The 25,354-nt window shown below is 44.2% G+C and overlaps 1 protein-coding gene across 1 annotated transcript in view; it reads right to left on the bottom strand.

Moving 5' to 3' along the window:
* Positions 1 to 2,142: 2,142 nt before the first annotated feature.
* Positions 2,143 to 25,354, bottom strand: part of LOC126253635 (facilitated trehalose transporter Tret1-like) — an 83,291-nt gene continuing 60,079 nt past the window's right edge. Inside the window, exons 5-6 of the mRNA XM_049955121.1 lie at positions 15,957 to 16,062; positions 2,143 to 2,750 (exon numbers count right to left, since the gene is read on the bottom strand). Of these exons, the coding sequence (XP_049811078.1) occupies positions 2,479 to 2,750; positions 15,957 to 16,062 (378 nt within the window). The 3' untranslated portion in view covers positions 2,143 to 2,478. The remainder of the gene's footprint in view (positions 2,751 to 15,956; positions 16,063 to 25,354) is intronic.

The raw sequence follows: 25,354 nt of genomic DNA on the forward strand, positions 1-25,354 counted from the left end.
ATTCTGTCACCGAGCGAGGTGGCGCAGTGGTTAGCACACTGGACTCGCATTCGGAAGGACGACGGTTCAATCCCGCGTCCGACCATCCTGATTTAGGTTTTCCGTGATTTCCCTAAATCGCTCCAGGCAAATGCCGGGATGGTTCCTTTGAAAGGGCACGGCCGACTTCCTTCCCCATCCTTCCCTAACCCTATGAGACCGATAACCTCGCTGTTAGGTCTCTTCCCCCAAACAACCAACCAACCAACATATTCTGTCAAACTGTAAAGTTTCATTTCCTCCTCCTTTTCTACGCGCTTCACTTTTCTTGGCAGACAGCGTATTTGGTACAGATGTTTGGACAACATGGTTGTGGAGTAACAGCGATTGATATGAAATTGACTTAGTATTAAGAAAACAGTCTTAATCTTGTTTTTTAAATTTATTTGATGCGACTGGTTTAAGCCCATCGCAGGAGCCATCTTCAGGGTGAACATACTGTGAAATTACAATATCTATCATAGACAAAAGTAATGATAACCATTACGTAAATATAATGTTTTACCCACTGGTCAACTGCCGATGGCTTCACATCTACCAAGGTGTGGCAGGAGACTGTAAAGAATTTATCTTATGCCTGGGATTATATAGCCTGGGTTTATATTGCAAACTTAACAAAAATTGTATTTATACTTCAATTTTTAAGCCTAGACGTCTACCATTGGTCACCGCTGGAGGTGTTGCTTACGCTGACGTGCTCATAGGTTGCTATGTAAACCCAGGGATAAGGTAAATTCTTTACAGTCTGGAAGTGTTGTTAATAAAAATTCTCTTTTTAAACTAGACTGAACTGCATGTGACTGCTTTAGTCTTTAATAAAACTTGCATCTGACTGCGTATTTAACTGAACTGAACTTTATCTGACTGCATGAAAATATTGTTGGAAAAGTAATACTCAAAATACACATCTGACTGAATGGAAGTTTAGTGGTAGAAATAAATGAAAGTCACCAACCTGCATCTCACTCCGTCTGTGGACTTAGCTCGTGCACTCCTTCCCGTTTAGCCGATAATAAAACATATATTCAACTCAGCCGCAGTGCAATGGCATAAAATTGTCATTCTAGATAACTTTACTCATTTTGGCCCTGTTTGTTACTTAATAAAAATTCTGTCCTGATCTGAATAATTTGCCAACTGTGCAGTGGCATATAGATTATTTTACTCTGATAAATGAAATTATTAGCTTTACTCATGGGAACTTTACTTTAATGTACCTTTTGGATCAATGCAAGTACAGGATGCGGAGAACGACATAAGGTATGAGATGAAACTCTAATTTTATCTAAAAAATATTTATTGTTCAAACTTTTAAGGCACATGTGAAAAACTGAAAAAAAACTTCTATAGCATGGATTTACGAGAAAGTTTCACAAAACGCTTATTGCAACAATGGGATTTCTATATAGCTTTTAGACATTGTGTAACCAAAGAAAACCTATTTTATTAATTATTCTTTCTAGTTTCCCCAGGTATGTGCCGAGTTTCGCTCAATATATAGCTTATTATGTGCGTAGCGCCAATTCTTACTTTGATGCTGTCACGACCCGGCTGCCTCCTGCAGGCATCTGGCTCCTGCTGTCTCTGCGCATCTCCTCACCACTCCTCAAACTCTTACCGCGTGCACCTAGCTCTGTTAGCTGTCAAAGATCTTACTACTCGAAGATGTACTACTCGTCCAACCTTGCGGTTGGGAACTATCGACATTTTTCACTGGCTCTATCCTGATCGAATCTCAGCACATACCTTTCAAGTCTCCTGCCACACCTTGGTAGACGTGACGCCACACGCAGTCGACCTGTGGGTTAAACATTATATTTACGTAATGGTTGTCATTAGTAATGGTTGTCATTAGTTTTGTCTAAGATATATATTGTAATTTCACAGTATGTTCGCCCTGAAGATGACCCCTGCGATGGGCTGAAACCGGTCGGCATTAAATAAATAAAAAAACGCGATTAAGACTGTTTTCTTAATACTAAGTATTTGGTACAGTTGCTTCACTGGAATGACTTACATACTAGTACTGCATGGAAATTTTTCTGTATTTTATAGAGCAGATGAGCAGGTACTGTTATGGAAAAAAATATGGTACAGAAGAAATCAGTGTTTAAAATATATTTTCAGATGTAGTCCTGGAAACATTCCAGCACGTTGTATTAACAATAATTTCACACGTAATGAACTTAATAGCTACAAGAAAATCACAGCACTTTTTTCCAATGTACCTTAGCTTAACTGGCAAGCACTTTGCCTCATCACTGTTGTTTATTCGGCTGTCACGCGGGCGAGTAGCACCGTGACGTAAGAAGCTTTGTGGTGGCTTTCTAGTGATGTCGAATGGGTTCGTCGAGTACCCTTGCCACGCAGAAAATAGTACGACAGGCGTCCGGCGAGACACGAAAGTGTCGGCAGGTGGGCTGTGCGCCGGCGAGGCGGTCACCGCTTGTTGAGGATGGCCTGGATCTCCTCGAGCCGGCGGCCCTTCGTCTCCGGCAGCAGGAAGACGACGAAAAGCGCGGCGGCGATGCAGCAGACGGAGAAGAACCAGAAGGGCGTGTAGGCGCCCAGCGAGCTCGAGATCTGGCTGAAGAACTTGGTGATGAGGAAGGCCACCAGCCAGCAGAAGGACGCCGTCAGCGACGACGCCAGCGCCTTCACGTTCGTCGGGAAGATCTCGCCCATAACGGCCCAAGGCAGCGCTCCAAATCCTGGGAAAGAAGAGATGGCATGTCAACGCGAGCTCCTGACCTGACCGGAGGTCAGCAACGACATTTATCATAAAAATGGGTCCAAGCACTATGGGACTTAACATTTGAGGTATTCAGTCTCCCCCCCCCCTTTTTTTTTTTTTTTTTGGTCATCAGTCAGGTTTGTTGCGGCCCGCCACGAATTCCTTTCCTGTGCTAACCTCTTCATCTCAGAGTAGCACTTGCAACCTACGTCCTCAATTATTTGCTTGACGTATTCCAATCTCTGTCTTCCTCTACAGTTTTTGCCCTCTACAGCTCCCTCTAGTACCACGGAAGTCATTCCCTCATGTCTTAGCAGATGTCCTATCATCCTGTCCCTTCTCCTTCTCAGTGTTTTCCACATATTCCTTTCCTCTCCGATTCTGCATAGAACCTCCTCATTCCTTACCTTATCAGTCCACCTAATTTTCAACATTCGTCTATAGCACCACATCTCTTCTGTTCCGGTTTTCCCACAGTCCATGTTTCACTACCATACAATGCTGTACTCCAGACGTACAGTCCCCTAGAACTTAGAACTACACTAGTGGCCATTAAAATTGCTACACCTATAAGAAATGCAGACGATAAACGGGTATTCATTGGACAAATATATTATACTAGAACTGCCATGTGATTACATTTTCACGCAATTTGGGTGCATAGATCCTCAGTACCCAGAACAACCACCTCTGGCCGTAATAACGGTCTTGATACGCCTGGGCATTGCGTCAAACAGAGCTTGGATGGCGTGTACAGGTACAACTGCCCATGCAGCTTCAACACGATACCATAGTTCATCAAGAGTGACTGGCGTATTGTGACGAGCCAGTTGCTCGGCCACCATTGACCAGACGTTGTCAACTGGTGAGAGATCTGGAGAATGTGCTGGCCAGGGCAGCAGTCGAACATATTCTGTATCCAGAAAGGCCCGTACAGGACTTGCAACATGCGGTCGTGCGTTATCCTGCAGAAATGTAGGGTTTCGCAGGGATCGAATGAAGGGTAGAGCCACTGGTCGTAACAAATCTGAAATGTAACGCCCACTGTGCAAAGTGCCGTCAATGCGAACAAGAGGTGACCGACACGTGTAACCAATGGCACCCCATACCATCGCGCCGGGTGATACGCCAGTATGGCGATGACGAATACACGCTTCCAATGTGCGTTCACCGCGATGTCGCCAAACACGGATGCGACCATCATGATGCTGTAAACAGAACCTGGATTCATCTGTAAAATGACGTTTTGCCATTCGTGCAGCCAGGTTCGACGTTGAGTACACCATCGCAGGCGCACCTGTCTGTGATGCAGCGTCTACATCTACATCTACATCTACATTCATACTCCGCAAGCCACCCAACGGTGTGTGGCGGAGGGCACTTTACGTGCCACTGTCATTACCTCCCTTTCCTGTTCCAGTCGCGTATGGTTCGCGGGAAGAACGACTGTCTGAAAGCCTCCGTGCGCGCTCTAATCTCTCTAATTTTACATTCGTGATCTCCTCGGGAGGTATAAGTAGGGGGAAGCAATATACTCGATACCTCATCCAGAAACGCACCCTCTCGAAACCTGGCGAGCAAGCTACACCGCGATGCAGAGCGCCTCTCTTCCAGAGTCTGCCACTTGAGTTTGCTAAACATCTCCGTAACGCTATCACGGTTACCAAATAACCCTGTGACGAAACGCGCCGCTCTTCTTTGGATCTTCTCTATCTCCTCCGTCAACCCGATCTGGTACGGATCCCACACTGATGAGCAATACTCAAGTATAGGTCGAACGAGTGTTTTGTAAGCCACCTCCTTTGTTGATGGACTACATTTTCTAAGCACTCTCCCAATGAATCTCAACCTGGCACCCGCCTTACCAACAATTAATATTATATGATCATTCCACTTCAAATCGTTCCGCACGCATACTCCCAGATATTTTACAGAAGTAACTGCTACCAGTGTTTGTTCCGCTATCATATAATCATACAATAAAGGATCCTTCTTTCTATGTCAAGGGTAACTGCAGCCATGGTCTCCGAGCTGATAGCCCATGCTGCTGCAAACATCGTCGAACTGTTCGTGCAGATCGTTGTTGTCTTGCAAATTTCCCCATCTCTTGACTCAGGGATCGAGACGTGGCTGCACGATCCGTTACAGCCACGCGGATAAGATGCCTGTCATCTCGACTGCTAGTGATACAAGGCCGTTGGGATCCAGCACGGCATTCCGTATCGGAAACGTGATGGTACGCATTTCTCCTCCTTACAAGAGGCATCATAACAACGTTTCACCAGGCAACACCGGGCAACTACTATTTGTGTATGAGAAATCGGTTGGAAACTTTCCTCATGTCAGCACGTTGTAAGTGTCGCCATCGGAGCCAACCATGTGTGAATGCTCTGCAAAACTAATCATTTGCATGTCACAGTGTCTTCTCCGTGTCGGTTAAATTTCGCGTCTGTAGCACGTCGTGGTGTAGCAATTTTAATGGCCAGTAGTGTACCTAACTAACCTAAGGACATCACACACATCCATGCGCGAGACAGGATTCGAAACTGCGACCGTAGTAGCAGCGCGGTTCCGGGCTGAAGCGCCTAGAACGCTCGGCCATAGCAACTGACGACATTTATCATGTTTTCGTTTTTAATCTCTTCCTTCCGGAAAACAGAACGTATTTTATTTTTCCTGTTTACCAAAGCGTGTTTCGACACCTATGTCTTAACGTCTGGGTGGTCCTGATTTGTTTCTTTACAAATATTACACAGAATTCGTAGTTATTTTAGACCAAAACTATGAAATGTTAGTTTTTTTATTGTTTATTTATTTACTAGCTGAGACCCTGTTATCACCCTGGTATATATTTATTCCAATCTTCTATTAGCCCATCTCTTTTCCCCTTTCTTTGTCCATCTCGTCCTTCACCCCCTTTCTGTCCATCTCTTCCACCTCTCTCTAACTCCTCCACCTCTCTCTCTCGTCCATTTCCTCCCACCCCTCTCTCTTTTCTTATCCTCCCCCCCCCCTCTGTCCATCTGCTCCTTCCCCCTCTGCCCAGCTCCTCCTCTCTCCATTAATTCCATTTCCTCTTCCCCTATCTCTTTGTTCACCTCCTCTACCAACCTCTCTTTCCTCATCTACACATCCCCCATCTCTCTCCATTTTCTCCTCCTCCTCTCTGTCCATCTTCACCTCCCCCTCTCTCTGTTCATCTCTTCCTCCTTCCTCTCTCTGTCCATCTCAGACTACCTAACAGGTCAAAACGAAAATTTCTGTTCCGACACTGACAATGTTGAGTGCTCATGGAAAAAGTTCAAGGCAATCATAAAATGCGTTTTAGATAGGTACATGCCGAGTAAAACTGTGAGGGACGGGAAAAACCCACCGTGGTTCAACAACAAAGTTAGGAAACTACTGCGAAAGCAAAGAGAGCTTCACTGCAAATTTAAACGCAGCCAAAACCTCTCAGACAAACAGAAGCTAAACGATGTCAAGGTTAGCGTAAGGATGAATATGCGTGAAGCGTTCAGTGAATTCGAAAGTAAAATTCTGTGTACCGAGTTGACAGAAAATCCTAAGAAGTCATGGTCTTACGTTAAATCAGTAAGTGGATCGAAACAGCATATCAAGACACTCTGGGATGATAATGGCATTGAAACAGAGGATGACACGCGTAAAGCTGAAATACTAAACACCTTTTTCCAAAGCTGTTTCACAGAGGAAGACCGCACTGCAGTTCCTTCTCTAAATCCTCGCACAAACGAAAAAATGGCTGACATGGAAGTAAGTGTCCAAGGAATAGAAAAACAACTGGAATCACTCAACAGAAGAAAGTCCACTGGACCTGACGGGATACCAATTCGATTCTACACAGAGTACGCGAAAGAACTTGCCCCCCTTCTAACAGCCGTGCACCGCAAGTCTCTAGAGGAACGGAAGGTTCCAAATGATCGGAAAAGAGCACAGGTAGTTACAGTTTTCAAGAAGGGTCGTCGAGCAGATGCGCAAAACTATAGGCCTATATTTCTGACATTGATCGTTGTAGAATTTTAGAACATGTTTTTTGCTCGAGTATCATGTCATTTCTGGAAACCCAGAATCTACTCTGTAGGAATCAACATGGATTCCGGAAACAGCGACCGTGTGAGACCCAACTCGCTTTATTTGTTCATAAGACTCAGAAAATATTAGATACAGGCTCCCAGCGATATGCCATTTTCCTTGGCTTCCGGAAGGCGTTCGATACAGTTCCGCACTGTCGCCTGATAAAGTAAAAGCCTACGGAATGTCATACCAGGTGCGTGGCTGGATTGAAGAGTTTTTAGCAAACAGAACACAGCATGTTGTTCTCAATGGAGAGACGTCTACAGACGTTAAAGTAACCTCTGGCGTGCCACAGGGGAGTGTTATGTGACCATTGCTTTTCACAATATACATAAATGACCTAGTAGATAGTGTCGGAAGTTCCATGCGGCTTTTCGCGGATGATGCTGTAGTATACAGAGAAGTTGCAGCATTAGAAAATTGCAGCGAAATGCAGGAAGATCTGCAGAAGACAGGCACTTGGTGCAGGGAGTGGCAACTGACCCTTAACATAGACAAATGTAATGTATTGCGAATACATAGAAAGAAGGATCCTTTATTGTATGATTATATGATAGCGGAACAAACGCTGGTAGCAGCTACTTCTGTAAAATATCTGGGAGTATGCGTACGGAACGAGTTGAAGATGAAGGATCATATAAAATTAATTCCTGGTAAGGGGTGTGCCAGGTTGAGATTCATTGGGAGAGTCCTTAGAAAATGTAGTCCATCAACAAAGGAGGTGGCTTACAAAACACTCGTTCGACCTATACTTGAGTATTGCTCATCAATGTGGGATCCGAACCAGGTCAGGTTGACAGAGAGGTTAGAGAAGATCCAAAGAAGAGCGGCGCGTTTTGTCACAGGGTTATTTGGTAAGCGTGACAGCGTTACGGAGATGTTTAGCAAACTGAAGTGGCAGACAGTGCAAGAGAGGCGCTCTGCATCGCGGTGTAGCTTGCTGTCCAGGTTTCGAGAGGGTGCGTTTCTGGATGAGGTATCGAATATATTGCTTCCCCCTACTTATACCTCCCGAGGAGATCACGAATGTAAAATTAGAGAGATTAGAGCGCGCACGGAGGCTTTCCGGCAGTCGTTCTTCCCGTGAACCATACGCGACTGGAACAGGAAAGGGAGGTAATGACAGTGGCACGTAAAGTGCTCTCCACCACACACCGTTGGGTGGCTTGCGGAGTAAAAATGTAGATGTAGATGTAGATGCCCATATCCTCCTCCCACTTTGTCTATTCATCCCCTCTTAGCCCTCTCTCTGCCTACATCTTCCTCTCCCCGTTTCTGTCTTCTTTGTAGACTAACAAATATGTGTACCAAGTTTGGTTAAAAACGTTCCAGGGGTTTGGAATGAACTTTTATACCCATTGCCTTGACCGCCTACGAACATGTAAAATATATTGCACACATATTTAACTTATTTCACCCGTATTTGTACACTCATTTCACCCCTACTTCTGGCGAATTTTGCCGTGCAGTTTCACTTCTACGCAGCTGAATTTTTATGGTGTCTAATCTCCTGAATTATATGTCATACAATGATATATTTGTTCTGTTAGATTCAGCGATGTATGTGAATACTGTCTGCAAAATGTGTTGCGAGAAAAGTTGGTAGTAAAGAAGTAATAAATTAAAACATCATACTTGATGCGGCAGTCTTACGACGTGAACAGCGGGAAGGAAGTAAACGATAAACTTTTTTCCTTTCATTATTTTGTGGGGATCGTCACAGAGGAAAAGTTTCTTAAATGTTTGAAATTATGTTTAAAGTTTGTTGTAAGTCTTCAAGTGCCCTAATTCTCAAATACTGGATCACCAAAGCATGGGCATTCGCTCATCATAAGATACACTGCTTCCTCGCCCCCACCTGCAGCCCTTTGACTTTTAGTTCGTTCTTACTCCCACAGCGATGGCTTCCAGACAGTATGTGATACGTGTATCAAGTTTGGTAGAGATTGGTCCTGTAGTTTAGGAGGAGATGTGTAACATACATACATTCATATTTACGTATCCATTTTTATAACTTGTATGGCTTCATTTATTTATTTATGTAGTGATCAAGCACCTGCATTACATTAATGGAGAAAGTAGATTTGTACAGGTCGGCTTGATCGATGCCTTTTTACGGCCTGTCAGCACGTCATCTGGAAAGTAGTCGCAAGAGATTGCTTAAGGAGTTTTTGATTATGAAATATTTTTCCAAGAGTATTAGTGGTATAACCCCTACGTATTCCGTTCTTTTTCCCATTTTGGGCTTGTTTTCTTTGTGGCTGTAGTTTGTTATTCTCACATATGGCACTTGGCCCTCACATTGTCTCACGCTTTTTCGCACACAAAACGAGATTTGAGAGTAAGGCTATTCACATTCGCCGAGAGACGCCATGTTGTTTTCGTTTCTCAATTGTTCATTGTTTTCTTTTTGTCCATTGTGGCGCTAATTCTGAATGTTTGGTGCGAGTTTGTGTGATGCGTCCGGTTAGGGAGAAACGTATTTGATGTGTGTGTGTGTGTGTGTGTGTGTGAGAGAGAGAGAGAGAGAGAGAGAGAGAAGAGAGAGGGAGATAGTGGGGAAAAGATTAAAAATGTGGAGATTTTGCTGGATAATCGAGGATGTTTGTTATGCTGTGTTTCCTTGGTGGGTGTGTTTTTCTATAGTTCATGAAGTGTTAAGCGTTGCAAACGGGTGTTTTATTTCATAGTGTTACGTATTCGTTCCATACTTTCTTTTCTTATGTTATCGTTTTTTGTATGAGATAGTTCTCCACTATTGTAAGTTTTCGGTAAAGGCTATTTTATTGTCTGAAGATCTTGAGATAGTATTTGGGTTGTGCCTATGAGATGATCTGTTAAAGTGGTGCGTGTATTGTCACTTTTTAATGCTCTGAGAAACTCAGAATAACTAGTTTAAAGTTCCTGCATATCGACCTATGTATACAGATTGGCATGAACTGCAAGTTAACTGAGAGATTCCAGCTTTCTTAAATTTGCCTGTTGGGGTGTTGTCGACGTTGAGATTATTCTGTACTGTGTTGTCTGTGCCTTATGATACCTCTAGTCCTTGTGTCTTCAGTATGAAGATAACACACAGATGTCGAAACATGTTTGGAAAATGGAAACAAGAAATACACTGCGTTTTGCCGAAGGCGGAGCTTGAAAACCCAATGTAATTCGCAAACACAGAAAAAACGTCATCAGTAGTTTTCAAACCCAGCAAGATGATATTTATTAATCTCCATGATTTGATGAATAACATGGCTGTTTCCGTGAAAATAGTGTGCAGCAAGAAGTATTTCCTTGCATAATAGGCTAACGTTTGTCAAAATTGAAACATCCCGAAAGAATCGTCCGAATTAAAGACGGAGGCCGTTTAAGAGGCTGTACCAGATGTTGAACGATCATGATTGAGAAAAAAAACACGCCTAAACCCAGCAGTACCATACGAAGCCGGTCATTAAGGCGAAAATGAAATGTGAAACAATTTGTGACGATCCTTTATGGCCTGTTATGTTTTTTACCATCACAGATACATTTGAAGACTTTCCAAAACGAAAATCTCCTGTTCAAGGGACTGGAAATTAGATGTTGGAATGTTTGTTTATATGTGTACTTAAAAAAGTATTCATATGTTCCCAAAAAAAAAAAAAAACCGACATACTGATTACAGCGTACGTGGCATTTGCGGTTGATGGACAGAGCCATCTGTGAGCTATGCAGCTGACCACCGTGGAGTACGGAACGCTCACGTAAGATATACACTCCTGGAAATGGAAAAAAGAACACATTGACACCGGTGTGTCAGACCCACCATACTTGCTCCGGACACTGCGAGAGGGCTGTACAAGCAATGATCACACGCACGGCACAGCGGACACACCAGGAACCGCGGTGTTGGCCATCGAATGGCGCTAACTGCGCAGCATTTGTGCACCGCCGCCGTCAGTGTCAGCCAGTTTGCCGTGGCATACGGAGCTCCATCGCAGTCTTTAACACTGGTAGCATGCCGCGACAGCGTGGACGTGAACCGTATGTGCAGTTGACGGACTTTGAGCGAAGGCGTATAGTGGGCATGCGGGAGGCCGGGTGGACGTACCGCCGAATTGCTCAACACGTGGGGCGTGAGGTCTCCACAGTACATCGATGTTGTCGCCAGTGGTCGGCGGAAGGTGCACGTGCCCGTCGACCTGGGACCGGACCGCAGCGACGCACGGATGCACGCCAAGACCGTAGGATCCTACGCAGTGCCGTAGGGGACCGCACCGCCACTTCCCAGCAAATTATGGACACTGTTGCTCCTGGGGTATCGGCGATGACCATTCGCAACCGTCTCCATGAAGCTGGGCTACGGTCCCGCACACCGTTAGGCCGTCTTCCGCTCACGCCCCAACAACGTGCAGCCCGCCTCTAGTGGTGTCGCGACAGGCGTGAATGGAGGGACAAATGGAGACGTGTCGTCTTCAGCGATGAGAGTCGCTTCTGCCTTGGTGCCAATGATGGTCGTATGCGTGTTTGGCGCAGTGCAGGTGAGCGCCACAATCAGGACTGCATACGACCGAGGCACACAGGGCCAACACCCAGCATCATGGTGTGGGGAGCGATCTCCTACACTGGCCGTACACCACTGGTGATCGTCGAGGGGACACTGAATAGTGCACGGTACATCCAAACCGTCATCGAACCCATCGTTCTACCATTCCTAGACCGGCAAGGGAACATGTTGTTCCAACAGGACAATGCACGTCCGCATGTATCCCGTGCCATCCAACGTGCTCTAGAAGGTGTAAGTCAACTACCCTGGCCAGCAAGATCTCCGGATCTGTCCCCCATTGAGCATGTTTGGGACTGGATGAAGCGTCGTCTCACGCGGTCTGCACGTCCAGCACGAACGCTGGTCCAACTGAGGCGCCAGGTGGAAATGGCATGGCAAGCCGTTCCACAGGACTACATCCAGCATCTCTACGATCGTCTCCATGGGAGAATAGCAGCCTGCATTGCTGCGAAAGGTGGATATACACTGTACTAGTGCCGACATTGTGCATGCTCTGTTGCCTGTGTCTATGTGCCTGTGGTTCTGTCAGTGTGATCATGTGATGTATCTGACCCCAGGAATGTGTCAATAAAGTTTCCCCTTCCTGGGACAATGAATTCACGGTGTTCTTATTTCACTTTCCAGGAGTGTACATTCATATTTACGTAAATCCATTTTTATAACATGTATGGCTTCATTTATTTATTTATGTAGTGATCAAGCACCTGCATCACATTAATGGAGAAAGTAGATTTGTACAGGTCGGCTTGATCGATGCCTTTTTACGGCCTGTCAGCACGTCATCTGGAAAGTAGTCGCAAGAAATTGCTTAAGGAGTTTTTGATTATGAAATATTTTTCCAAGAGTATTAGTGGTATATCCCCCTACGTATTCCGTTCTTTTTCCCATCTTGGGCTTGTTTTCTTTTTGGCTGTAGTTTGTTATTCTCACATATGGCACTTGGCCCTCACATTGTCTCACGCTTTTTCACACACAAAACGAGATTTGAGAGTAAGGCTATTCACATTCGCCGAGAGACGCCATGTTGTTTTCGTTTCTCAATTGTTCATTGTTTTCTTTTTGTCCATTGTGGCGCTAATTCTGAATGTTTGGTGCGAGTTTGTGTGATGCGTCCACTTAGGGAGAAACGTATTTGATGTGTGTGTGTGTGTGTGTGTGTGTGTGTGTGTAAGAGAGAGAGAGAGAGAGAGAGAGAGAGAGAGAGAGAAGAGAGAGGGAGATAGTGGGGAAAAGATTAAAAATGTGGAGATTTTTTTGGATAATCGAGGATGTTTGTTATGCTGTGTTTCCTTGGTGGGTGTGTTTTTCTATAGTTCATGAAGTGTTAAGCGTTGCAAACGGGTGTTTTATTTCATAGTGTTACGTATTCGTTCCATACTTTCTTTTCTTATGTTATCGTTTTTTGTATGAGATAGTTCTCCACTATTGTAAGTTTTCGGTAAAGGCTATTTTGTTGTCTGAAGATCTTGAGATAGTATTTAGGTTGTGCCTATGAGATGATCTGTTAAAGTGGTGCGTGTATTGTCACTTTTTAAGGCTCTGAGAAACTCAGAATAACTAGTTTAAAGTTCCTGCACATCGACATATGTATACATATTGGCATGAACTGCAAGTTAACTGAGAGATTCCAGCTTTCTTAAATTTGCCTGTTGGGGTGTTGTCGACGTTGAGATTATTCTGTACTGTGTTGTCTGTGCCTTATGATACCTCTAGTCCTTGTGTCTTCAGTATGAAGATAACACACAGATGTCGAAACATGTTTGGAAAATGGAAACAACAAATACACTGCGTTTTGCCGAAGGCGGAGCTTGAAAACCCAATTTAATTCGCAAACACAGAAAAAACGTCATCAGTAGTTTTCAAACCCAGCAAGATGATATTTATTAATCTCCATGATTTGATGAATAACATGGCTGTTTCCGTGAAAATAGTGTGCAGCAAGAAGTATTTCCTTGCATAATAGGCTAACGTTTGTCAAAATTGAAACATCCCGAAAGAATCGTCCGAATTAAAGACGGAGGCCGTTTAGGAGGCTGTACCAGATGTTGAACGATCATGATTGAGAAAAAAAACACGCCTAGACCCAGCAGTACCATACCAAGTCGGTCATTAAGGCGAAAATGAAATGTGAAACAATTTGTGACGATCCTTTATGGCCTGTTATGTTTTTTACCATCACAGATACATTTGAAGACTTTCCAAAACGAAAATCTCCTGTTCAAGGGACTGGAAATTAGATGTTGGAATGTTTGTTTATATGTGTACTTAAAAAAGTATTCATATGTTCCCCAAAAAAAAAAAAAACGACATACTGATTACAGCGTACGTGGCATTTGCGGTTGATGGACAGAGCCATCTGTGAGCTATGCAGCTGACCACCGTGGAGTACGGAACGCTCACGTAAGATATATTTGGCCACCTCTAGACAAGAAAGACGAGCGAGATTGTTTTTAGACTGTCTAGAGTTTCACTTTTATTTAGCTTTCTGGATACAACGTAAAGCGATTATTTCTGTGTATATGGCATTTAGTTACTCTAGCAACCCGAAGCAGTTTCTTACGGATAGCACCAACAGTAATTATCAGTGCCCTGACAACTTTTTTACAGTATGTAATGATATACATAGACTTTCCTCGTGAATCAGTTTATTTATTAGTGAAAACCATATTAAAATCCTTACAGTAGTAACTGAGATTAGCCATAACATGCAGTCAAAAGGACACTGGAGGGGAAAATACAGCAAGAATTCGGAACTCTTTTTTTTCCTTTTAGCATTAATTTTAAAATGTAGTGGCAATTAGTTATTCTTTTATTTTGCTTTCATCGGAGCTGGCTAGGGTTTAGAATGGCTAAACTGCTTACGACCTAAACTGCTGGTAACAGTAGCCAATTCCATTCGTGTGCAATAAAAGGAAATAATAAAGTAGGATTCAGATTAAATATAACTGCAGTCTATTGATCTGTAGCGCGAGATCTTGCGTTTCTTATCTTCTTGAACTGCGAAAAATCATACAGCCTAATCCAGTTGGAAAAAAAGTTCAGCTTATCTAGTTCTTTGGTCAGATATTAGTAACCGTTGCCCTAAAGAATATAGTTAAAGTAGAATTTATATCATACTAACAAGATGTCAAATAACCTTTGCTTGTGGTTTCGATCATTGTGCTAGGATGGGACAAAGAAAAATTAATACTAAAGGAGTATCAGTTTATTGTAATATATTCCGATCACTGGACAAGAATGGCATACGACAGAACCTTTTTTGTTCGGTTCGGCACACAGCACAGTGCATGTCGATATGAAATTTGGGAGAGGAAAGGTCCAGACTAACTGGACTAGGCTTAATATTCTTTACGATAACTGTTTCACTTTATTGCCATTCTCAAGTAACGTCTAGTTTGATCTGACGTCCAATTTGCATCTTTAGGAAACTGTCACTAAGTCGTAGTGATTCCGTGACATATATTAATTAAAAACGTATTTAATACGTTTTGACATTTATTTGATACTTCGTTTACTATAAAGTGCGATTTGACATCTATTTATTGACTTATTATTTATTTATTCATTTATTAAAGGCCTTACGTTTATAATTATATGTCACGGTATCATTACAAGTTAGACAACGATTGTTTGCTACAGAAGGACGACAAATGAAACTACATGTAACTTGAGAATAAAGGGAAAATAGCAGTCCTAAAGAATTTTGAACTTGTAATAAAAAAAAACAGTAATTACTTAGCTGTGCGAGAGCAGCAGTTACATTATAGCTCTGATAGTAACTGTTATATGAAGCTCTGATTTTTAAAAAGGCAACAGGTTTTTTTTTTAGCAGATTCGGATCAGGTATCTAGTTACAGCTGTTTTTCTTGATCTCAAAGCTTCCTAGTTATTTATCTGAGGATCAAAAACGGCTGGCACTACCGCTAAATTATACATTCATACAATTACAGCCAGATTCTCAAAGGGCTTAGCGCAACTGTACGCGTATACATTGTTGTTGTTGTTGTTGTTGTGGTCTTCAGTCCTGAGACTGGTTTGACGCAGCTCTCCATGCTACTCTGTCCTGTGCAAGCCTCTTCATCTCCGAGTAACTACTACAACCTACATCCCTATGAATCTGCTTACTGTATTCATCTCTTGGTCTCTCTACTCTCTGGACGAAGAGGTGCACGCCTGCATGGTTAAATAGGCAACCGCAAGCATTTTTCCATGAAGATACTAACCGTCTTGTCTCACAGTGGAATAAATGTTGTAACAGTTATGGCGATTACTTTTGAAATAATAAACAGTTTATTATTGTTTTCCCATATGTCCCCTTTTCATTTGACTACCTCTTACACTCATTCATTCACACACACACACACACACACACACACACACACACACACACACACAAACAAACTCACTCACACACACACACACACACACACACACACACACATGCACATGCACGCATACAAAAACAGCGAGAGTTAGAGGTTGCGGGAGGACATAGCGACTAATGTTTTCGGATAAACATGACTCCCTAGAAATTGTTACTGGCCAGTCACTCACCTGGAGAGTAGACGAAGATGTAGACGACGAGCGACGTAACTGGCAGCCAACCAAGCGACGATGCATCCTGGTATTCCAGCACATAAAAGTATGTACCCAGAGCAACCTGAAAAAACGACACGTATGTTATGATTAGTTTCCTACTAATTTGACATTATTATTTACAGTGAACAATGAAATGCATCTCGTAATTGTGCCAATAACTTCTGCAACAGTTAGTGGTTTCTTTTCCTAGAACGAATATCACATAATGCTATTAGTAGCCCAAATGAGTAGAAAGAAGCGTTCACAGATTTCAAATCCTATCTATCATTTATATGTCGTTATTACCATAAAAATTAAAACCAAACACTTTCTTTCATAAATTACCTGAACTTTCTTCTCCAAATTCTAGTTCAGTAAAGAGACGAGCTTCCAAGTGTCTCTGTTACGTGACAACTAAGAGGACAGGAACCTAGTGGTACACACATGACCCAGACATTTAGGGTCAAAGTGCTGGTCCCAAGCAACATACTGTTAAGCCTCAAAATAATTTCGTAACACGTGCTTAAATATTTCTAGTTCTACCTGGTGAGATCAGAGCCAAGCAAGCTACCTCGAGGCCGGTGGGCCAGTCGGAATGTCAACAAGACGTACCACCCATGAAGTGGATGGCAGGGCATCAAGTGAGCATTGCCACACAACTTCAGAGAGAGAGAGAGAGAAGCAAAGGCGCAAACGGCACAGCGCTACGTAACAAAGTAGTACGAGGCAGTACTCCGTAACTCCAGCGCCAGAGCGGCGCTGCAATAGTCACACGTTGCAGAAAGACCAAAAGCTTGGCGACGCAGAACAATTACCGAATAACCACAGCGAGGCAAGGGGCACTGGCAAGACTGTGGTAGTCCCGATGTTACAGCATGTTATCAACTGAGGAGGAACACATACAGTGTGCATTCAACTGTTAGACTCAGGTATGTTGCTTTCCAGACAAACGAATCTGCTGTTAAACACTCATCAATGGGCATTGAGGTTCGCTGTTAATGAGAGGGAGGTAAAGAACGAAGTGGCAAATGGGAATAAGTGCGAAACTAAGTGGAAGAAGTGTTACCACAGCGTAATTATAATAATGATGCTTCATCTTTATGTAAGTGCAGATATATTTTCGACAAATGCTACGTTTCCATTTACAATTGTCCCACTTGTATCTGTTTAGTCACCATCAAATATTTTTTTTTGTATTTATACAGTGATCTCCAACAATACAAACATGCATATGAATGCGTAAACACCTGAGGATGAGTGCAAGCCAGAAACCGGTCGTGTGACAAATAAGTAACCTTTTATTGTGACTGGTAGCGAAGATTTTTCTACACCCTACAAAGGAACAATCACGGAGTTCAACAGCATCCACTATGGATAAAATTCAAAGAACGAAGTTCGCATATTGAAGCACGAATTCATAGACTTGCATAGCGAAGCGCTAGGGAACAAAATTCTCGCTAAGGTGCAGGGTGAATATAGCCGGTCAGTTCAGTGCTCGCGCTTGGCACCTACTGATCGATCTATGCTGTACTAGAACTGCTGGATAACTACCTTGCGTGTCAGCCGGTTACTGTATCTGATTGTGTCTCGGATTTGTCTGCCCGCTGATCTCGTTGTCATCGTTGTGGCGACAGCTCTGCGTGGCTCCTCTTCGTCGTGAGTTTCTCGCCCTTGCCCTAGTCTGTCGTCTTGTCTTTAGTCTGTCCGTCGCATTCGTTACCCGTACAGTCGGTTTAGTTACTCTTGTGCTGGTGGCTGTCACACCTGTCGGCTGCTTCCGTTTCTGCATTGGACAACGTGCGCACCGACATCCGGCTACTGCGGGTATAGCATTGCTGATGAGTAAAAAGGAAGTTCTTTAGTACCATGGACGCTTAATTGGCTCGCTTTCTGGAGCAACAGCAGCATTAACTCCAGTTAGACTTGCTCGAACAGTCCACGGGTATACTGCCGTTCATAGCGTCCAACGGGCACAATATTTCGGCGATCAGACGTGTCGCCATCGTCAGGTGCGCTGACGAACTGTTCGTCAGCGCACCTGACGATGGCGCCATGTCTGATCGCCGAAATATTGTGCCCATTGGACACTAAGAACCGGCAGTATACCCGTGGACTGTTCGAGCAACAAATACGCCGGGAGAAACTGAAGAATCACATCATATACCAGTTAGACTTGTTTAAAAAATGGTTGCGGCTGCAGGTGGACCAACTCAGAATACTCGAGGCCCAGATGCCTCAATGACTCAGTGCCTCCATCTAGTGCCTCCACACCTCCACAGAGGAGGACTGGGACACGTACTTGCATCATCTGGGACGGCATTTTTCGGTCTTTCAAGTCACAGATGATCTACTGCACTAATGATTGTTTTTGTCTTAGTGTTGTGTACATAGTTCCACGTAGTCAGCGCGTACACCACTTTCCCACTAGAGCGCGCCCCGCTAAGCACAACAGCGCAGGCGCAGCGCTCGTCCGTCTCCGCACTACCAGATGGCGCTGCCTTAGAGATGGACCAAATTCTGCTTCCGCCGACCCGCGTATTAATGTGTAACGCAGCCAATGAGATTGCTGCTAACATAGAACCTTTTCTCCTCGTAGATCACACTCGTGCAGTGATACCTGAACGCGCGAGGTATTATAACGAGTGTACAGACCTCCGATTAGTCAGTCTGCGTTTGTCTGTACCAGTCTACATTTGTCTGTACCAGTCTATAGTCAAGTTTCAGTCTGCGCCTAATAAGATTACCATCTTCCTGTACATAGCCACGAAGATCAATGAACAGACACTTTGTCAAGTATCAGAGATATGTGAGAATAAGATTAACATACCAAGACCAAAGGAACTTCAGATTGTCAATTGTAAACAGCATCCAGAATCAAGTTACGTAATGTCTATGCTTTTTATTATTTTAATAAATGTGTGTGAAAATTAATCAAGTTCTGTTTAAAGTTGTTCACCGTCAATCTGCTACTCTAAGCGTGCTAGTGGCATTTCTATCGTCTGACCTAACGGCAGAAGATAAACATGCCACGATAAGACCACGAGACATATTGCTGACACTCGCCTACTTCGTTAGAGCGACAAGTCAAATAATCTGATGGTGTGTGTACCGAAGGTCTTAAAGTATGCACACCACACTTAGGTTTCGCCGGAAACATTCTTTCTGCTCCAAAGGTTAGCCACTCTGTCAGATCCTCTCACGCTGTCGTTTCAGCACATCTGCGTTCTGTTGACTGATTACTATTTCCAGCGACACAATGTGGCTGTGTCCAGGCTCGGGTTTCATCAGTACTATAACCAGCAGGGACAGACATACCGGTCTTGGGTCACCGACTTTCAAGACCAATGCATCTACATCTACATCTACATGATTACTCTGCAATTCACATTTATGTGCTTGGCAGAAGATTCATCGAACCACAATCATACTCTCTCTCTACCATTCCACTCCCGAACAGCGCGCGGGGAAAACGAACACCTAAACCTTTCTGTTCGAGCTCTGATTTCTCTTATTTTATTTTAATAATCATTTCTACCTATGTAGGTTGGGCTCTCAAAATATTTTCGCATTCGGAAGAAAAAGTTGGTGACTAAAATTTCGTAAATAGATCTCGCCGCGACGAAAAACGTCTTTGCTTTAATGACTTCCATCCCAACTCGCGTATCATATCTGCCACACTCTCTTCCCTATTACGTGATAATACAAAACGAGCTGCCATTTTTGCACCCTTTCGATGTCCTCCGTCAATCCCACCTGGTAAGGATCCCACACCGCGCAGCAATATTCTAACAGAGGGTGAACGAGTGTAGTGTAAGCTGTCTCTTTAGTGAACTTGTTGCATCTTCTAAGTGTCCTGCCAATGAAACGCAACCTTTGGCTCGCCTTCCCAAAATATTATCTGTGTGGTCTTTCCAACTGAAGTTGTTCGTAATTTTTACACCAAGGCAGTTAGTTGAATTGACAGCCTTGAGAATTGTACTGTTTATCGAGTAATCGAATTCCAACGGATTTCTTTTGGAACTCATGTGGATCACCTCATACTTTTCGTTATTTAGCGTCAACTGCCACCTGCCACACCATACAGCAATATATTCTAAATCGCTTTGCAACTGATACTGGTCTTCGGATGACCTTACTAGACGGTAAATTACAGCATCATCTGCAAACAACCTAAGAGAACTGCTCAGATTGTCACCCAGGTCATTTATATAGATCAGGAACAGCAGAGGTCCCAGGACGCTTCCCTGGGGAACACCTGATATCACTTCAGTTTTACTCGATGATTTGCCGTCTATTACTACGAACTGCGACCTTCCTGACAGGAAATCACGAATCCAGTCGCACAACTGAGACGATACCCCATAGGCCCGCAGCTTGATTAGAAGTCGCTTGTGAGGAACGGCGTCAAAAGGTTCCGGAAATCTAGAAATACAGAATCAACTTGAGATCCCCTGTCGATAGCGGCCATTACTTCATTTGCGCCAATCAAGGCTGCAGCGCTTCGTACAAAGACTCCTTGATCTGCGATGGGGTGGTCCACCTTGTACCAGATCCGGATGTCTACACTTCGGCGTTGAAACTAGATAACCCCTCATTGGAGGACATTTTACACAACACTCCCTCGTTGGTAATCGCACAGGCTGCAAATGTGAAAACTATTGGCGAGGTCACAAATAGCAGCAAACTCTCCGCATGCTCAGCTCTAGTACCGCAGGCGCACGACAGCTCTCAGGTTCAAAAATGGTTCAAATGGCTCTGAGCACTATGGGACTTAACTTCTGAGGTCATCAGTCCCCTAGAACTTGTTTCGAACCTGCGACCGTAGCGGTCGCGTGGTTCCAGACTGTAGCGCCTAGAACCGTTCGGTCACTCCGGCCGGCCAGCTCCCAGGCAGTACCGCCGTGATTCGTCTGTGTCTGACATCTCTATGACTTCTGAGCCTCCAGTCACGCCTCGTCGTAGATCACGAGGGCTGCTCTCTTCGTGCCCACGGTGTTTTTCGACACCCTCCTGGATGGGCTGTCCAGATTTTTTTTTTGGGGGGGGGGGGGGGCTGCATGCTTTGTGGCAAGGAAGGGCACCCGCTCCCATCCTGCCCCATGAAAACATCACGACACTGTACATACCCTGCAGCCTGTAGTTGTATTCGAAGACCCTTTCATTCAGAAGTTATTTCTCATACTCCACCTTTATGACTAGAACGTCCGTTTCCAGGTGGATACTGGGACCACCATTTCTGTGATGAAGCTAGCAAAGTATGCACGACTGACCTCGCTTGAGTTGTCTCCTCGCTCACTCCGTTTGGGGGCGTACGGGAATAGGTCTGTTCTTGGTCACGGCAGCCTACAAACATCTTACGCGGCTCATTACGCTATTCGTTATCGATCAATATCGGCTACTAACATTTTTCGCCTCGATGTCTTTACATTCAGCCGGCCGCGGTGGCCGAGCGGTTCTAGGCGCTTCAGTCCAGAACCGCGCGACTGCACGGTCGCAGGTTCGAATCCTGCCTCGGGCATGGATGTGTGTGATGTCCTTAGGTAAGTTAGGTTTAAGTAGTTCTAAGTTTTAGGGGACTGATGACCTCAGATCTTAAGTCCCATAGTGCTCAGAGCCATTTGAACCATTTTTTCTTTACATTGTTTGGGCTCTGTATCTTCAACGATGTCAAGGTTGTAGCAACTGCCGTCCTTTTCCAGGAACTGCACGATCTTTGCTCGTCGTCTGGCGCCTTCATAGCTATTTAAATCGGATTTCGGTTGCATATTGTTCAGGCACACATCACCCTTTAGCCAGACGCCACGCCTCGTTTTTATCATGCAAGGACCGTTCCAGTATCCTTACGTACTGAATACTGTGGTGAAGCAGGAACTTGATTGTCTCCAGGCTGCTGGAGTTATCGAACCTGTGGAAACTAGCACATGGTTAACCCCCCCCCCCTCCCTCGTCGTACTGGAGAAGCCCAATGGTTCTCTTTAATTATATGGGGATTTCTAGGCTACCATCGCTTGTTGAAACTTAGCCTGTACTCCAGGCACAATACCTCCTTACCAAACTTATAGCTGGGGAATGCTAATCAAAGATCGACCTTACTAATGCTTATCTTCAGTTGCCTTTAGACGAGGAATGTCAGAACATTGTTGTCAACGCGCTCTTCGGATTCCTTAAGTACACACAAATCCCAATTGGCATTGCCTTGGCGCCAGGAGTTTTCCAAAGGTATCTAAAACAACTAGTGCAGAGTATTCCAGCTTGTGTGAATTATCTTGATGGTTTTATTGTTACAGGGACCCTCTCATGAGGAGAATTTGAAAAATGTCCACACCCTCTGTACCACCCTGGAGGACGAAGGTCTGCGTTGTCTTTTCGAGAAGTGTCGATTTTTTCAACCAGAAATAAGAGTATTTGGAGCACTGGTCACCAAAGATGGAATCAGGTCTACTGATCGAAATGTCCGCACCATCGATTCTCATCTCCACCCAACCTAACAGAACTGCAGGTGTTTTTTGGCAAAGTCAACTATTTCTCCAAGTTCCTTTCCCAGGCAGCCCATGTTTCGCAACACCAAAATCATTTGCATAAGAAAGGAGTGCCCTGCAACTGGACTTATTAAAAGCGGTGCTGAAATCCGCCCCTGGTCTCACACCTTTTCCTTCTGGACGTCTGATGGTTGTGGCAGTCAATGCAGTCAATGCGGTTCTGGTGCACAGGAATGAGGATGGCTCTAAACAACCAATTGCTCATGAGACCAACATAGCTACTCACAGATCCAATATAAGGCATTAGAGTTTGCCTTAAAAAAAATCTCATGTCTACCTTTTTGGGGAGAAATTCTCTCTCGTTACAGATCACAAGCCCTTGGTTCCCTTCTTCATGCCTCGGTCAAATCTTCTAGAGTGAGTGGCCGAACGCTTACAGTTCTGAGTGCTTACAATTTTACATCATGTTAAGACCATGGCTAAACATTCTAATGCTGACACCTTGTCGCATGTACCCGCTGGACATGACCTCGACCTTGACTTTGACAAACAGGAGGTCATCTGTTTTGACACTGATGCTGCATGGCAGCATATGTTGGATGGTTTTCTCTCTACAGACGCACGTGTCACCGCCACCACACACTACGATCCCACCCAGTACTGTTGGGGATGTCTCACATGAGCGCTTTGGCTCGCCGACACAAGTATCAATAGTGATGTCAAGTGAATTGTCCATAGTGTCTACAGCACCAAGCAGAACCTAAACAGTCATTTGCACCCTGGCCTATACCCTGCTATCCCTAGGACAGTATCCACCTAATTTTGCGGGCGCATATTTGGGATTGATGTAGTTGCTCATTGTGGGTGCCTACTCGAAATACCACTAAGTGGTATGCATGACGTCCACCACAACCGGTATCATCTTCACCATCCCAGGTTTTGGCCATCGAAGGGTTAACCCATTCTTTAGTTTCTGATAATGGCCTCCAATTTATGGTGTCTGCTTTCAAAGAGTTCTGCGTGACCAATCGAATAGAATACATTCTCAGCGTTCCATTCCATCCTTTCTCAAATGGTGACGCAGAAGGTCTCTTTCAAACCTTCATGCCATCACGCAATAATGAAGAAGGCTGTTGAATCCTCTGCCACTGCCTTAACCTTCACCCCGTTTTTGAGCACTTGCCACTCCATGCCAATTGGTGCTCGTAGCCCTGCCAAGCTGCACAACGGACAGCAACAACAGACACTGCTTCACTTGATGACACTGACCCTCCCGCAACCCGCTCTGGGCCGTCGTGGCGTTACACACCCAGTGCAACTGTGAGGGCCCACTCCCCTGGGAATCCTGTGGCTTGGACGCCAACAACCTTAATGTGTGTTGCGTTACATCTGTCCAGACACAGAAGGAGCTTGAGTGCCACCGCCACTACAACCAGCTCCGACCTCGAGCTCAGATGGAACACCCATCACCACCCCTTCCCCTATCACTCCGTATTTCAGTGATCATGGGGCTGTTGCCATTTGCAACTGCCTGCAACTCTCTATAGGCGCTCCAGCACCGCTTTCTGCTTCTGTGGGAATCGGAGGAACCCTCCTGCGCCCTCACCACTGATCACTATCCCTTTGCCCGTCTGGCAGTCTACATCCACATCTACGTGATTAATCTGCTATTCACAATAAAGTATCTGGCACAGGGTTCAACGAACCACCTTCAAGCTGTCTCTCTACCGTTCCACTCTCGAACGGCACGCGGGAAAAACGAGCACTTGAATTTTTCTGTGTGAGCCCTGATTTCTCTCATTTTATCGTGATGATCATTTCTCCCTATGTAAGTGGGTTCCAACAGAATGTTTTCGCAATCGGAGGAGAAAACTGGTGATTGAAATTTCATCCTTCTTTGAAACTTTTCTATGTCACTCGTCAATCCCACCTGATGCGGATCCCACACTGCACAGCAATACTCCAGAATAGGACGGACAAGCGTGGTGTAAGCTGTCCCTTTAGCACCTTCTAAGTGTTCTGCCAATGAATCACAGTCTTTGTTTTGCTCTACCCACAATATTATCTATGTGATCATTTCAATTAAGGTTATTTGTAATAGTAATCCCTAAGTATTTAGTTGAATTTACAGCCTTCAGATTTGTGTGGCTTATCGCGTAATAAAAATTTATCGGATTTCTTTTAGTACTCCTATGAATAACTTCACATTTTTCTTAATTCATGGTGAATTTCCACTTTTAGCACCATACAGATATCTTATCTAAAAGATTTTGCAATTAGTTTTGGTCATCTGATGACTTTACAAGACCGTAAAAGATAGCATCATCTGAAAACAATGTAAGACGGCTACTCAGATCGTCTCCTATGTCGTAAATATAGATCAGGAACAATAGAGGGCCTATAACACTTCCTTGGGGTACGCCGGGTATTATTTCTGTTTTACTCGACAACTTTCCGTCTATTACTACGAACTGTGATCTTTCTGACCGGAAATCACGAATCCATTCGCATAACTGAAGCGATATTCCATAGGCACGCAGTTTTGTTAGAAGACGCTTGTGAGGAACGGTGTCAAAAGCCTTCTGGAAAATGTAAAAATATGGAATCGATTTGACATTCATGAGTATAATGAGATAGTTGCGTTTCACAAGAGCGATATTTTCTGAATCCGTGCTGACTAAGTGTCAATAAATCGTTTTCTTCGAGGTAACTTATAATGTTCGAACACAGTATATGTTCCAAGACTCTACTGCAAATCGACGTTAGTGATATGGGCCTGTAATTCAGCGGATTACTCCTACTTCCCTTTTAGCGTATTGGTGTGACTTCAGCAATTTTCCAGTCTTTAGGTACGGGTATTTCTGTGAGCAAGCGGTTGTATATAATTGCTAAATA

Source organism: Schistocerca nitens, chromosome 4, assembly GCF_023898315.1.
Source record: "Schistocerca nitens isolate TAMUIC-IGC-003100 chromosome 4, iqSchNite1.1, whole genome shotgun sequence".
In the NCBI taxonomy this organism is placed as follows: domain Eukaryota; kingdom Metazoa; phylum Arthropoda; class Insecta; order Orthoptera; family Acrididae; genus Schistocerca; species Schistocerca nitens.